The sequence below is a fragment of the Nothobranchius furzeri genome, chromosome 6 (genome assembly GCF_043380555.1).
Source record: "Nothobranchius furzeri strain GRZ-AD chromosome 6, NfurGRZ-RIMD1, whole genome shotgun sequence".
Classification (NCBI taxonomy): domain Eukaryota; kingdom Metazoa; phylum Chordata; class Actinopteri; order Cyprinodontiformes; family Nothobranchiidae; genus Nothobranchius; species Nothobranchius furzeri.
This window is the reverse complement of record NC_091746.1, coordinates 71,994,609-72,011,364: the sequence shown is the minus strand read 5'-3', so window position 1 is coordinate 72,011,364 and position 16,756 is coordinate 71,994,609. Positions and strand designations below refer to the sequence as shown.

Sequence of the window (16,756 nt, the reverse complement as noted above, 5' to 3'; positions counted from 1 at the left end):
TGAAGAGGAGAACTAACGGCGCACTGGAGATCCAGCGGATGGGGAAACAGGAAGCGGCGTCTAGAGGGAAACAGAGTTGAGTACTGGGAATTGTAGTCCAGAATGAATGTTTGTAGGCAGGACTTACGATGCGGAAGTTCTAGATCAGGGGTGTCAAACTCATTTTAGCTCAGGGGCCACATTGAGGGAAATCTAGTCCCAAGTGGGCCGGACCGGTAAATTAAAAAAAACTTCAGATTGTTTTCTTTGTTTTAATACAATCAATATAAAACAAGGCTGGAGCCTGAGGACAGTGTAGTACAAGTACAACACCTGAAGTGTACTTGAAAATTTGAAAAAATAAAAAAAAAACATAAAAAAATCAACAAATAAAAAACATTCCTTAGTGATTCAAAGAGCTTATTTATCACATGGCAAGATCAGTTTCATGCAGCACTTAAAGTATATTTGACTCATTTTACTTTACATCTTTTAGCTTTCACCAGCACATCAACATCAGAAGTCACATCCTGAGTGGCGGCCATCTTCAGGATGTGATTCAAGTTCTTGTGTGAGCCTTGAGCGCAGCTTTGTTTTATTTACACTTGTTACAGAGAAAACTTGCTCACAGTGATAAGTTTATTTTCACTCTACATTGTAAAGTATGAAAATAAAGTTTACACAACCATCTCGTGGGCCAGATTTAACCTGCTTGTGGGCCGGATTCGGCCCGCGGGCCGCATGTTTGACACCCCTGTTCTAGATGAATATGGAGGGGGAATGAGCCGGGGTGATATCCAGGGGAGAAATGTCAACGGTCCAAGTGGGTGAGTGGAGTGGAAGATGATGCTGAGGAAGCGGAGAGGGAGCGTGATCACGGTGGAGAGCGGGACGGCTGAGCGGAGTTAGGAGTCCAGGCAATGAACCGGAGAATAACGGGAGGAGGATCCAGAGGTGAAGCTAAACCCGAGGGTAAGTAATCCAAAAACGAGTTCAAAGTTAAAACGAGTTCAAAAATTCACAAGAGTCAAAACGAGGTACTAGAGGTTACGAAGGGCTAGAGACTACCAGTCAGTAGTTAATCATCCGGCGTCGAGTCAGGATAACCATCCTCCTTTTAAAACCGCTGCGCTACCCCTCCTGCAAACAAAAAACTCAAAGATGGTGAATGATGGGCAGAGTACTCACCCCGGCTCATGACATTTGGTTCAAAAACAGACTTAAGGGGCAACAAAAATAGAAAGGCAGAGGTTTTCTAGATGTTAGAATCTACAAATCCAGTAGTTTACTGACATCTGGTGCTGACATCAGTCATGTGCAGCTTTTAATGAATAAAAGTCAAAGTTAAAAGCTTTAATAAAACGGTACACCCTCCCTGTGTTTTAACACTTCTCTCTTTCAGACTCTGTTCTAATTATTACCATTTATTTATGTTTTGGGGTCCAGTTTAGTACTGATTAGTGACTCATGAACACGTAGACTGGGAATCAGACCACCGAGCTGAAAACAGAGTCACGGACCAACAGTCCCGCCCCTCATGTGCTTCTCTGCCTGTGAGGTACCAGACTCTCTCTCTCTCTGTGCAGGATCAAACAGGACGAGTCCGGCAGGCCAGGCTAGGTCTGTGATGCCGTCAGCGCCGGGCTGCTTTCACGGCTGAATCGTGAGGAGGAACCGCAGCGCCGTGGCTTCGCTTTGCTTCGTGTCAGGTTAGGGCAAGTGAAGAATGAGGTCAGATCCTGTTCTCCACAACCTCAAAACATTATTTTGAGTCGCGTTTCCGTCGAGCAGAGTTTCAGAGTCTCTTGTTGTCCTACTGAGAAAATGAACCGCGTAGATGAACATCCGCTCGCTTTACCCCTTTTTTTTATTATGTGATGCTGGAATTCAGGCGATCCAGATGTTACGACAGTAAATAACGGCACCCCCCATTTGCAGCATAATTATACAGAAACACACGTGCACATACACTGAGTAGACTGTTTAGGGCCTGATAATAACAGCGTAGCAGGAAAATCTGCTCCCTCTGTAATTACTGCTGCCCAATAATGACGGCAAATGGAGCTTTGCTGAGACGGGTGAAAACACGGGAGCTGCTGTTCTGCACCCGTAAAGGCATTCTGGCGGATGTCTCAGCTGATGTTAGATTCATCTGATGGTTTCAGAGCGGACACGTTTAAAACTATTTAGTAGATTTTTACGTTGACCAATGTGAATTTTTTAACCTAGAAGGCAAAAGGAGCGCACAGTAGTTTGTCTTTCTCGAGGGGGGTTTGTGTCAGGATGTTGGGTGAGTGCTGCACCTCGGTCTCTGCAGGTGGGCGGTTCTGGAGAGCGGCCAGCTGCAGTTAATTCCTAATCAAGCGGTCCAGGATATGAGGAGCTGGGAGATCACTTCACTTGGCCGGATGATTACTCACTTTGGGAAGCTCTTGCCATTATGGAAATAATAGCTTTAGTCTTTTGCCTTGTGATCACGACCAGTCGTCGTCGTTGTTGTGATTGTACTCCGCCTTGTCCTCACCAGGAACTCTCACCACTGACCAATTCTGCAATAACCTGGATTTCACCTTCGAGCCTGATCTCCCTCCAGGACTGGACCGACCTGCTCTCCCACCGCTCACCTCCCTTGGATTCTGGATTCTCACCTCCGCAGCTCGCCCCAGTCCTGACTCCCCCCTCAATATCTTGGATCTCAATCCTACCGTAACTACAGAAACCAATTCCTCCTAGTATTCTACCATGCCCAATCGTGACAGTTGTTTGTCTCAGCAGACCCAGCCCCGGAGCTGTGCTTACCTCCGTCTCCTGGTGTGATTCTGCATGTCTCGGGCCAGGAAACTACCCACTATCATGACAGTTTGGGTTAAAAACTGTTGAAATGAGCTGTTTGCACCTTGCTGACTCACTCCTGAAAGAACCTTTGATCCCTAAAATAAAGTCATGAACTGATGAGGTCATCCACCCCGATGCCCTCCCATCCCCTGCTGTGACTGTTCACATGGGGCGACGGTGGCACAGGAGTTAGGTGCTCGCCCCGTAATCGGAAGGTTGCAGGTTCGGGCCCCGCTCAGTCTGTTGCTGTCGTTGTGTCCTTGAGCAACACACTTAACCTGCCTTGCCTGCTGGTGGTGGTCGGAGGGACCGGTGGCGCCTCTGGCAGCTGTAGCTACATCGTAGCTCATCACCACCCGGGTGTGAATGTGTAAAAGCGCCTTGGGGGGTTCCAGGACTCTAGAAGGTGCTATATCAAATACAGACTGTTTACATGATCACCATTAGGGAATTTAGAAAAGGCACTTCAGCAGTCCCCTAAATCAGTTCTGATGGAAAATTTTCAGAATAAAAATAAACTGTAAACAGAAATTTGGATTTCTTGAATAAATAGTCTTGTTTTGATTAAATGTTAGGTCTGTTTTCATTCATATTTGTAAAAACTCAGCTATATTTTCAATCCACACACTATTTTTAGCTTTAAAAACATGCATAAATTCAGCATTTGGAGTTTTGAATTTCTGCTTCATGTTTTCTTGTCGTCCACCCCTTAATCTTTATTTTACCTTCCCTTTGCTCCTATAATGCATGTAGTTGCTGCTGTGACTAGGGATGGGTACCTTTGACATTTGAATCGATTCGGTACTAATTCCCGGTACCTAGGAATCGATACTGGTACTTAATGGTACCAGTTTTCGATACTTTTGAGTGTTTAATATTTTAATTCTCTTTCATAATAAAATATATATTTTTCTCAATATATAACAATATTTGATAAATATCACGATAAATAACATACAACTGTTTGTATTTTAACATCGTCCTTGTAGTTTTATAAGCTGATAATTAAACTGAAGCAAACATCTTTACTGTGAACTAAATTTACTGTGTATCTTCATTCCTTTTGCCGTCCTTTTTTTTATTTTTCCTACTGGGAAGTTAGAATTTCCGAGGAGAAAGCGAACGCACCATTAGCTGATAACAATGGTTGCAATGGAAGCTAACATATCAAGCTAACGTTATCCTAAACTGTTTATTTAGCTGCTGGAGCAGATTAAAACAATGATGCCTCACACTTAGATCGTTGTCGCTGGTTTCATCTTCACCCAGTCACCCGTCGCATTTAGTAAAGTGAAGCCAAACTTTAGAGCGCGTTCATGTTCTTCTAGTCGGAAATTCGGAGTTCCGAGGAGAAAGCGAACGCATCATTAGCGGAACGGAAGCTAACAAATCAAGCTAACGTTATCTTAAACATTTTATTTACCTACCGGAGCAGATTAAGATGAGGATGTCTCACTTAGATCATTGTTGCTGGTTTCATCATCACCCAGTTACCCATCACCAGTGTTGGGAACGTTACTTTAAAAAAGTAATTAGTTATAGTTACTGATTACTTTGTCAAAAAAGTAACTCAGTTACTAATTGAGTTACAAGATCATAAAAGTAACTAATTACCAACAAAAGTAACTACTTAGTTACTTTTTTTCATTAAAGAATGCAAGAATTACTACAATAGTAAAATATAAATGACTAATGACTGAACATAATAAAATGTCCAAATGTTTTATATAAACCTGAATAATTTAAACAAATAAGCACTTAACAGGAGGAACTACTAACAGGAACATTACACTAATCTAGACTATTAAAAGGTCACTGTGTGATATTTAACAAAAACCCAATCAGCTAAAATTAAAAATTGTAAATAGAAACACCTGTAAAGGTTCCCGAGCCTTTAAATGGTCTCTCAGTCTAGTTAAATTACAGAAATAAATGTAATTTTGCACAGTATTTTAATTTTTCCAGCTTCACATAATTGTGTGTTTTTACTAGCATTTCTGTTGCTACTAATCTAGTATCGGTTAAATAAATAAATAAAATCCTTTAAAATGACACTAGAAGAGGCACAAGCCTGATGGAGGACTTACATTTACTAACTTCGGTCAGACCCAACCACAGAAGAGCCGAAGCTGGGTGGTAAACACACACAGGTAGTTCTAATAACACCTGAGCTCCATGCCGTCTGAGACTGATGCATCAGTGTTACAGCGGGACTAAAGACATGATCAGAAACAGGTTACAGCTGGATGATCTAGGAAGGTAGAAGATCAGGACGTCTGAGCGGTGAACAGGTGAGCGGACCTTCGGGACGTCCCGCTGTCACGCTAAGGGCACGGCTGCAGACCCGCAGATTCGCTGCTGCAGCAACAAGTCTGCGGGGGGTCTGCAGCCGTAGATATTCATCACGTCTTCCTCGTTCTTCACGGGCCGTGATGCGCTTGGATGAAAACATCTGCCCCTTTAGCTCCTGATCAGCTGATGACAGCTTCAACACACCGCGCTGCTTAACGCACGCATTCCGTAACAGAAACGATCGCTTTGATAAAAGAAGACGGTAATTAATTAGTTTGCTCGTTACAGAAAGAAATATATATTTTTATTAACGCGGTTATTTTAAACGGAGTTATTCCCGTTGTGTCTATAGAATGCAGTGACTGAGACCGTGAGGGTCTCCGCCCACCCGGCCAATCAGCATCGTGTTTGTAAGTGCGTTACCGACACCTCTCTCTCCCTGGCTGCAGCTGAAGTGTGGCGGTCAGAAAGCCTCACGCTGCTGCTCAACGTTCGACAAGCACATAGTAACGCACAACCTTCCGTCCCCAGTAACGGTAACGGCGTTGCAACGGCGGGAAAAGTAATTAATTAGATTATTCCGTTACCTATAAAAGAACGCCGTTAGAAACGCCGTTATACTTAAACGGCGTTACTCCCAACACTGCCCATCACATTTAGTGAAGTGGACCCAAGCTTTAGCGTGCGTTCTTTCTACCATGCTGCTCTGTTTACAACTGGCTCGCAGCGACCGACGACATAACGCTCTTGCAATTGTCTAGGCAAGTTCTCCTTATGAAGGACGGGTACCGAAATGAGGCACCGTTTTAAATGACGTGAATCGGTGCTCAGTCGGTACTGTGGAATTCGGTCGGTACCTTAAAAAGTACCGAATTCGGTACCCATCGCTAGCTGTGACACCAAAAGCTTTTTCCATCTTTGCACACGACCACTTAGTCTTAAAAAAGGTGGACACGGTCTGGTTTGACCTGGTTTCTGGTGGGTGAGTGACCCAGTGGGTTCGTCCAAAGGGTTCAAATGAAAGCATCAATCAATCAATCAATCAATCTTTACTTATGGTGCTGAACAAAACATAAAATAAAATCAACAATGAGCAAAAGATGAACAAAAACAACATTAAAAAGAAATCAATGAAACTGTGACATCACAAGAGACTAAGATGAGAACCCATGACATAAAAGCCATACGACAGAAATGTCTTCAGGCATCTTAAAAACCTGCAGTGAAGGTGACTGTGGAATAATGAGCTCATTCCAGAGAGGGGCACCAGGACCGACAGGGCACGGCCACCCCGGTCCTGTGCCTAGAGCGTGGAACGCACCTGGATGGTATCCTTCCACATTCCAGTCAGAATGAACGAAGCTCCTCAGATGAGAATCAGAATGTCTTCAAGAAACCGAAGTTCAGCTGCTGTCATTCAAAACCCCCCGTGGACTACCAGGACCTGGACGAGTGAAACTGCACCAGCATTCTGCCCAGTGGCATCGCTTTCGTGGACTTCTCTTTGCCTGCATCCTTTTGTATCCTGATGACTTCATATAATAATAAAATAACAACAACAACAATAAACTTATTGGTATGAATGATAAAATCACGGATCAAACCAAAAATAGATTCTTCATTCTTTTATTGCACATATTATTTCAACACACACACACACACACACACACACACACACACACACACGCACGCACGCACGCACACACACACACACAGCATCAAAAACTGCTTCATTTTTCACACAAATTGTAACAAAAATAAAGATTACATTATTTATACGTCAACAATCATGAATGTCAAATCCACAAACAATTAAATTCACACCTGAACACAAAAGAAAACGACTAAAGTGAACCTGAAACGGATCCTGATGAGTTTAAATGTTTTCGTGCTTTAGTAACTGAAACCCATTAAAACGAGCTGTAAGTGCGTTCAGTCTAAACTCCTTCAGCACGGCCGGTGTCTCACACCGTTTCTACTTAAACATTTAAATGATTGTATCATCTAACTGCTGCTGTCGTTTAGATTTGTGGAAAATGTCCCGATTTGATGTCACTTGTTAAACAGATTATAATAAAAAACATCTGAAGATGTGTTTTTATTCATATTCAAAGAACAAACTAAACAAACTACCTTTCAGTGAGAGCATGTTTACGTCGGAGAAGCTTTTCGTTTGCAAACACGCCGCCGCACGGGCCAATCGTTTAGTTTTAACTGCACTAAGAAAATGTTCTAAGAAAACACCCTCAGCTAATAAACGTGCTGAAAATGATCTTATCTCAGCAAGAATGCACCTTTATTATCAGTGTGTCGACAACTTTTCACATAAAATCTAATCTGGGATTATTATTAGTTATCATCAGTTCTTTACAGTGTACGAATTGAAAAAACACGGATCGCACAAAATGTTGTTTACAATAATTAACGGAGGCAAATTTTGCCAAACATCCTGGAAGATCTTAATGACTAATTCTGTTTCAGATACTGACAGTTGCTGTTATAGAAACGGACTTTAGGCTTTACAAAGTTTAATGTGCACCCCTTGTTGCTTTGGGCGTTGAAAATTAGGATTACGCATCTCAGAGTTTGTCTGAATAATACCCGAGGAGCCAGAAACCATGGCCTTGGTGAAAACACGACCAACACATCTAGTCGTAATATTGCTGAAAAACCTGGCCTTCTGTAACTTTGATCAGACGACCAACCTCTGCAGCCACAGCTGCAGCGTTTTCCTCCATAACCAGTCGGGCTACTCAGCCACAGGTCCTAAAAGGACAAATGTCCATCCGGAACATCTCAGCTACGCATCGTGGTCGGAACGGCTCAGGCTGCAGAACTTCCAGGTGTCCCAACAATCTAAGGATCATACATGGGGTTGCTGAAGTTCCCTAAGGTACCGTAGTCGCTGCTCTCCAGCAGAGGGCCGTATGATTCTCGCCTGAAGGGCACGAGAGAAAAACACAAAGATTTAGCTGAGCTGCCACAAAATGTGCTCACATTATTATTCAACATGTTAGGGTGTAAACACGTTTCAAAGCATCAAGTATTTTGTACGCAGCGTCTTTCTGTTTAAAGCAGTCAAAGTTCCCCGTGAACGTCTTTAAAATGAAACCAGATGTGTAACAACAGGCTGTATCCTCTTAAGGCTCTAGCTTAGCATTTATTTACGGGTGCATTTGTTTATTCATTCGTTCAGTCAGTAATTCATTCATGTTCGGTGTGAAGTTTGGTTTTTGTGCCTGTTTGGGATCAGTTAAACCTCAAAGGCAAAGTATAAACCAGCACCTTTTCACAACATTTAGTGATTAAACACAGAAGATGGAAAAGCTGTTTAATGTAGCCTCTGCAAAAAATAACACTTTAGTTTAGGGAACACAAATTAACCATTAAGTAGCTGCTAATTAATACGCATATTAGTGGAGTACTAAGTCTGAACTAGTCATTATTAAGCTATTATCAGGTGCTTGTGTCATGGTCATGGTCTGCGTCTCCCTCATGTGTCTCCTTGTGTGCTCCATCCCCCTCTAAGGATCCCCTTATGTGCCTCCTTGTGTTCCTCATGTGTCTCCTGGTCTGCAGCCCCTCCAGGTTATCCCTCCCAGGTCCTGTGCTCCCGTTGGTCTCCCCTAGTCACCCCTCTGCAGTTTTTCTATAAGGTTCAGCTTTTCATTTAATTAGTCTCCTTTAGTGTGTTTCTTTCCCCACCTGTTTTTGTAGCTCTCCTTCCTCCCTAGAACATTAGTCACTTAGCTTGCTCTTGTCTTCAGGTTTCGTTTTTGCTCTGAGGTTATGTTAGTTTCCCCTCCTCTGCTCACTTTCCTCTCCCTGACCAGTTAATAGTTTTCACCAGGTTTCTCTCCCCACGCACCAGTGTATATAACCCTGTCTGCATCTCAGTGTGTTGTTGGGTCATTGTTTGTGTCAGTCTCGTCTCGTTCCCCTCTCTTGATATTTGAATCTCTCTTGGTCTGTTTGCGTTCTTGGATATCTCTGGGTTTTGTTGTTAGGACTTTTTGGATTTTGGTTTTTGGCTCCCTGCCCTTTTTGATTTACCCTGTAGTAAATGATTTTTACGTTTTTTTCTACCAACCCTGTGTCATCTGGAATCTCTGCATCTTTGGGTCCTAACCTCCTCTTGGCTCACAACGTGTCACAATGCTGTAATTCTAACATTAACAGGCAGGTTGTATCATAATAAGCCATTCATAATGGTTTGTTGCTGATTAACGCACATGCTAATTAGCTAAAATCTAAATGTGGCTTTTAAAAAGTAATTCAAGGGCAATAGTTAATAACCAAACATATTATGTTCTGGTATTATGTAAATAAACACCAAACTCCATGTTAATAGAGCCTAAACAACAATCAATTAACCACTTGTAAGCAAGAACATGTTCCCCATTCTAAAGTCAGATTTTGTTCATACCTAATTACTAGTAGTTTAGTATTAATTAACCACCTAAAGGCAATAATAGGTTCCCCTTGAATTACTTCTTTAAAAGCCTCATAATGATTTTAGCTAATTAGCATGTGCGTTAATCAGCAACAAACCGTTTACTTACAGTAAATAAACCATTATGAATGGCTTATTATGATAAAACTCTTTATTTATGGCCTGTTAATGTTAGAGTGACGGCATTAGTAATAAGCTATTAATTAGTGCTTAATAATGACTAATTCACACTTAGTAGTCCACTAATCTGCATATTAATTGGCAGCAAGTTAATGGTTAATTTGTGTTCCCTAAACTAAAGTGTTACCTAACATTTTAATGAAAATCTAGTCTGGCTGAGTTTAAAAGTTGAACAGAATAAATATATAAAGAAGCCAACGTCCTTGTAACAGGCTGCGAGTCCCAAAATCAAATCTTTTACACACTGACTTTTAAAGATTTAATAAGAAATAATAACTCCAAACACTTTACCCGTTCTGAACTCATTCTTTACAACAGAAGAAACCTTTAATGGCGTGACTGGAACTGAACCGTTGGTTCCTAACGGACACGATCAGAGCTGCCAACACTACGTTTGGTAGACGTTTGCATTACAAACAAAGTGAGTTTTTGCTTACTTGAACTTGTGATAGTACAGTCCTCCTAACACCACCACCACCATCAGGATGAACACGCAGACGATAGCAGCAACACTTCCTGGAGCGAAGATAGAAACACGATAGGTTAGAAAAAGGAGATTCCACATTTAATTCTTGTGTTTTTATTTCATCTTTAGGACTTTTCTTCTGAAATCCAAAGCAACAACAGTTAAGGTCTAAAGCTCATCAAGCTCCAGGCCTTTACTGGAAGGAGGGCCAGTGTTAGAGGCAAGCTTCTATTTCCATTTGAGCAAAATGAACTAATGGTTCGCTGGAGTTTTTGACAATTAAAATTGCGCCCGCATTTTCAAAGTTAAACACATTTCTTTTAACAACGGTAGTTTCTGCTTCAGCTCCCCCCCCCCCCCCCCCCCCCCCCCGCGCGCAGCGGCCGCAAGCTCACTGATGCGCCTGCAGCCTCTCGGAGTTCCTGCTGCTCTAAACATTAAAATAATTATTTCATTTTCTGGTCCTCACTTCTGATTACCTTCAATGGTGTCTGTTTGTTGCAACCAGCAGGTACAAAAACTAACTTGTTTTTATTTGACTATTTTTCTGTCCTGCCTGTTTATTATCTTCCTGCATCTCCTCTCAATCCTAAAGAAAAACTGCTACCTGGGTTCATATATATTCACCTCATGAGTTACCTTTGAACTGCAGTTCTACAAGATCTACCGACCGCAGAAACAGCGGAGCGCTCGCTGCTTGCCGGCCACAGGAGGCAACGCGCTGTGCCAGAGCGTCGGTACTGACACCCGCCGTAAAATGGACATTTAACCAAATTGTGACCTTTACCCTCTTGCAATTTAACATTCCCCTCACCCCCATCCTAACCTTAACCAGCTTGCACATGCAAAGCTCTGATTGTTGACGCGCTCCAGACATCTGCATCCTGAGCACAGCCACAGTAACATTATCACATCAGGTGTCCCCACCTCAAAAACTAGTTTAATACGCGATCGTTCATGTCGGCTCATTTATGTTTTCTGTCTTTTATTCTTTTATTTTTGCCTGATGCATTTCGCTGCTGTGGATCGGGGCGCATCACCTGTCACCTGCTGAAAGCAGGCTGCTGTCTTTTCCGTGGACTGCATCTTGCCGGTCATTATCACGTGACAGCGACTAGTCGATGACAGGCATAACAAGTCACTATAGAGCGGTGAAGTCGACTAGTGACTAGTTCATTCAGCCCCTGCTACTGCTCCCCAGAATGTTCTGCAGCATAATCAGCACGTTCTCTTTGAACTTGATATCAAATTTTCGCCTCCTCTTTGTCTCCGCACTGTTAAAGTTACCCTCGCGGTCTGTCACTGGCAAATCAAAAGTGAGACGGATGACACAACTGCCCCCCCTGTGGTACTTGCTTGTTACCACATTCCACCCGGCCACAGTAAAAAACCGGCCATCATTCACCTCCGCCGACTCCGACACCAGCCAAAATATGATACCCGGCAGTTAATTAAATACAGGCTAATATTAGAGGATTTACGGTATTTATTTTTATTTTGATCATGTCTTTACTTATTCATTGTATACTTTTTATTTTGTTTTACAATTATGGGTTGAATAAACAAGATCAATATACGGTTTGACTGAACATTAATATGATTTATTGACACTGACTTTTCCCAAGGGGTGGCCAGGGGTGGCCCTGGCCACCCCTTGGGGGTGCCCTTACGTTTAAACCAGGAAGTGTTTTATTTTTAAATGAACTTTATGGAGATGTTTTAAAGCACACTCTGCACATTTAAAATCATTAACAACAACTTCTGGGTCACCTGAGTTATTTTCCCTTATCAGAGCGAGTTATTGGTTCCTCCTGTTCGACGATTGAACGCTCACTCAGACTGATGCTAATCTGTCTGGTTAAACTTGCTGCCTACCAGCAGACTGTGGACTTAAGATAATGTTGTCCTCCAGCAGGAGAAACTAAACGACCTTTGCACAACAACATTATTTAGTAAACTTGTTAGGAACAGACTGCACCGGGGCCCAGCCTTTATCTGAATGAGCTCCAGGAGAGATTCGGGCTGTGTAGAAAAACATGCATGACCAAAGTTTGAGTGATAAATCACCTGGTCGTCTGCTATCGGTCCTAAAGTCTCAAAACAAACCTGAACTTTAACCTCCTCGTCAGCTCTGAAGACGAGAAACAGAAAGGCATCATCCAGTCGCTTAGTTCCCGTTCCGCGTTATCTGTAATGTTTTTAGAAGCTCAGCAGATTGTTGAGAAATGACTCATTCACTTTCAGCCCCTCATTGTCTCTAAATCATATTAACTTTATAATTTACACAACGTCTTTAAACATCGTAAAACTCGTGGGGATGGTTAGGGTGACCCATGCAGCAGGTGAGCTCAAAATGTTTCTTAAAACCAGGAAACTAAAGGAACAACTACTAAAGGCAAAGAACCGAGAGAAGGTCTGAAACAGGAGCACCGTAAATAGAAAACAGCCAAGCACCGAATCAGCAGAATCATAATGACGCCACGGCGGTTTTGAGTTGAGACACAACGGGTTTAGTTTAACAGGTTCAAGGCTCTGATGATGCAGGACGGAGTGACCCAACAGAAAGAAAAAACGTGCTAAACAAAAGTTGGTGCATAAGGAAAATAAATCCTAGTAGCTTTATACACAGTCTCTGAATAATGATCCTGGTGCAGCTGAGGAACATTGTTACTGATGAACCGCAAAGAGCCAATCAGCTGCTTTTAAATAACGTGGTCATCTTAGAGAGCAAGGAGGTGTGAGTGGAAACTTTTCACACTCTAAGAACGTTATAGCTCAACATAAATAAGTCACTTTGGATAAAAGCATCAACCACATCCTAATTATCCTCATTAGTCACAGGACAAACTGAGATCCCAGACGAGACCCCAATAAAGGACTTGTGCTTTAACCCCTTATGGGTGAAGGACCACCTTTGGTCTCCTGAACACACCTAAAGTCTTCATTTGCAGCAGAAAGCAGGAACTTTTTAAAATGGGCAAAAACACATAAAAAATGTAAAAACTAAACTAATAATTAAAACAACACAAAAGCAACTACGGAAATTTTTGTTTTAGTTGTTTCTCTGCTCTAACCCACTTAGTTCACCTGTTCACCAGGTTAACAAGCTCTGCAGAAGCCTGTTACACCTGCTGATTAAAGCCAGGTGTGCTGGAGCAGAGAAACAACTAAAACATGCAACTGGCCCTCTGGGAAGGGCGACGTCTAGCCATGCTTTAGGTAGACTGCTCACCTGAACTCAGAGCCCTGGGCATCTGTCCCTCCTGTGCTACGGTGGTGCTGGAGGTGTTCATGGAGCTGCTGGTGGAGGTTGTTGCGCTGGTTCTGGTTGTGTCAGTAAAGCAGGGTATTGGGTCTGAGGTGGTTCTGGTAGGACCGTCTGTGGTCTCAGACGTGCCGGGGGTCATGGATGTGTATGTGATGTCAGAGACGTCACTGGTGGCACCACTTGGGCTTTGTGGGTCCGTGGTGCTGATGGAGATGGCGGTGGAGTCAGTACTGATGGTACTGCTGGTGTCCGGGGCGGTGGAGAGTGTGATGGGTGTAGATTCTGTTGCCTGAGACATTTCAGTGAATGATGACGGAGATGTTGGAGAGCTACTGTCAGACCCAGCTATGGTGGAGGATATTGTCTCTGGAGACGAGGAGGTCGTGGATTTGCGTCGATTATGGTGTTCTGGAGGACTGGTCACCAAGGCGACGGCAGAAGAGCGAGAAGGGTCTGACCCAATTGCTGCTGAAGACAACAGCAGACCTGTAAAATAAAACAAATGGTCTTTGTAACTCACTACTAATAGGGAATTCCCATCATACATTTCCAAAGGATCCATAGTTTATTCCTCTGTCAGGAATCTTGGCGTGACCTTTGACCCAGCTCTCACCCTGGATTCTCATGTCAGTTCTCTTGTTCGCTCTTCCTTCTTCCATCTCAGGAACGTTGCTAAGCTGAGTCCCATTCTGTCCCGCTCTGAACTTGAGACAGTTCTCCACACCTTCATCTCCTCACGCTTAGACTACTGTAACTCTCTTTTCACGTGTCTGAGCAGAACCTCCCTGAACCGTCTACAGGTGGATCAGAATGCCTGTGCTCGGCTTCTGACCAAGTCCTCCAAACACACCCACATCACCCCGCTTCTCCTCCAGCTTCACTGGCTGCCAGTCAACTTCAGGGTTCATTTCAAGATCCTGGTTCTGGTCTATAGGGCCTTACATGGACAAGCACCATCTTACATTGGTGATCTTCTTAGTCCCTACACCCCCAGCAGGTCCCTGAGGTCCAGTGACCAAAGCCTACTGGTTGTGCAGCACCAGGCTAAAGGTCAAAGGTGACAGATCATCTGCTGCTGTGGCCCCCAGACTCTGGAACTCTCTCCCCCTGAGTCTGAGATCAGTGGACTCAGTGGTCTCCTTTAAAGTCACCTGTTCAGGCTGTGGTGGGACCTTCATCACTAGCTTCTCTTCATTCTGCAGCTTTTTTATTTTGCTTGAAAGGTGCTGAAACAAACATTTCATTTCCTTCTGTCATCTAAAAGTTAAATAAAAGCCTGAATATAATAATAATAATAGTAATAATAATAATAATAATAATAATAATAATAATAATAATAATTATTATTATTATTATTAGTAGTAGTAGTATTATTAGTATTAGTATTATTATGTATTTAACTGAAGAGAAAGCTAGACTTGTAAATATTGACCTTTGATTCAGTGTTTTTCTGTTTTAGTCTCTCATTTCCAGTTCTTTCATTGTGAAATCAGCAAATTAAAACACTTTTCACATTTTGCACAGCTTTTTAATCTGGAGTTAAAAATGTAACTTTTACAGTACAGTTAATTTAAAGGTTAATTAATAAATGATTCATTTATTTTAAAGACGTGTAAAAAAATAAAATAGAGAAAATGGAAACGCATGCCTGGTTCAGGATGCCAAACGGGATTTAGAGGAATTAGAGAAATAACTTGTTCTTCTTAGCAGAGAAGACCTTGAAGAGACTGAATAATTTTTTATTTTAACATTTTCTGCAGAGAAAAACAATTTAAAGATCAGCTGAGGCAGGAAGTGTGTTCAGGTGCAGGAAGCCACTCAGATGCAGTGAAGCACGCTTCAGTCTCTCCACGTGAACTCTGTCTTTAAATGAGGAAATAAACGGATCGTTTTCAGCACCGTCCTGTTTGCACCTCGTGTGTGAAGCATGATTAAACTCAAGGTCTTTGGCCTCCTGCCAGAAGCATCACCACACGTCTGAGCTCACTGAAGACCAATCCTGTCGTAGTCTCTGGTCTTCGATTCAACTTTATTAACTTCTAACAACCAGCAGGACCAAACAAAAGCCAGAACACGCACGGGTCTATGGCCTGAGAATATCTCATCATTTTATAAATAATCCTGATTATTTTCTACCCACTAAGAGAAGCTCACACCAACAGACGCTGATGTGGATCAAAGCCAAATCTGAGTTCACTCACATGTGATCAGAGTTTGCAGGTTGAACCCCGTCATCCTGAGGAGCTGAGCTCTGGTTCCTGTGACTGCAGCGGCTCTCTGTGAGCGAATGAGACTGATTATATATCATAGGAGCACAGGGGTGAGGGGGCGAGGTCACACCGGGACCTGAGGGCGGCTCGGTCCAGACGGATGGAGCTCTTCAACCAACCAGAGGAAGGAAGCTGCGTCTCACGCCACTCGGGCAGACTCGCTGATGACATGGTTCGAGTCTGAGCTGGTGAGGAAACCTCTGACCTCCAGCCCTGCTGGCCTCCCTCTCCTGCAAGCTGACTGGGTTTGTCGGAACCAAGACTCTAAAAGCGTGCACGCCTGGCTTCTCAGAAACAAGAGCATGGAAGCTATAAAAAAGGTCAGTTTGGAGGGAAGTGCATGTGTGAAGGAGGAAAGAAGAGGAGAACGTCGGCTGCTGCCTGGGCGAGGAGGCGTGAAACCACAAAGATCAAGAATGGGCCTGCAGAGGGGGAGTTCTGTGACTTTTGTGACTCTTCCTGTCAAGAAGTTGATGTTTGATTCAAGACGGTAATAATATCAAGCATGAATATCATATATATTAATATTCACACCTGATATATATTAAGTATTAACTCATAATAATATTTATATATTACATATTAACTCATAATATTAATATTTATATTTGATATATATTAATTATTAACTCATAATAATATTTATATGTTAATTATTAATTTATAATATTAATATTTATATCTGATATATACTAATTACATAATCAGGTGTGAACTATTATTGGAATATTAGATTTGTAACAGTTTAGTGTTTATTTCTCTTTTTTCTTGATATTATTAATGATTATTCTTTAGATATTTAATTAAATATTTAATAGACAAATGGATTTAACCTAAATATGGCTGAACTGTGACTGTCAACCCACACCAGCAGAGGGCAGTAGTTGCATTCCTAATCAAAAGACCAGAGGAACCAAACATTGTGGAAGAAGAGTCTGGACCATCAGGCGACTCCTGAGCTCCATCAGGTTTGTCCCGAGTGTCCGCTCCTGTTTGGGGTCTTCATGGGCCAG

The 16,756-nt window shown here is 42.5% G+C and overlaps 1 protein-coding gene across 1 annotated transcript; it reads right to left on the bottom strand.

Moving 5' to 3' along the window:
• Positions 1 to 6,716: 6,716 nt before the first annotated feature.
• On the bottom strand, positions 6,717 to 15,950 carry parm1 (prostate androgen-regulated mucin-like protein 1). The gene is made up of 4 exons (XM_015943417.3): positions 15,675 to 15,950; positions 13,438 to 13,959; positions 10,177 to 10,255; positions 6,717 to 8,044 (listed from the first exon to the last, which is right to left on the bottom strand). The coding sequence occupies exons 1-4, from the start codon at positions 15,706 to 15,708 to the stop codon at positions 7,963 to 7,965; spliced, it is 717 nt and encodes a 238-aa protein (XP_015798903.3). The 5' UTR covers positions 15,709 to 15,950; the 3' UTR covers positions 6,717 to 7,962.
• Between the last annotated feature and the right edge of the window lie 806 nt (positions 15,951 to 16,756).

What these genes read in the sequence shown, in the direction of transcription:
- parm1 (XM_015943417.3), bottom strand. Translation starts at nt 15,708, where the DNA reads ATGACGGGGTTCAACCTGCAAACTCTGATCACAT. An exon ending in CCTGCAAACTCTGATCACAT is followed by an intron (nt 13,960 to 15,674) that starts GTGAGTGAACTC and finishes TTTATTTTACAG; the next exon opens with GTCTGCTGTTGTCTTCAGCA. An exon ending in CTGTACTATCACAAGTTCAA is followed by an intron (nt 8,045 to 10,176) that starts GTAAGCAAAAAC and finishes CGTGCCCTTCAG; the next exon opens with GCGAGAATCATACGGCCCTC.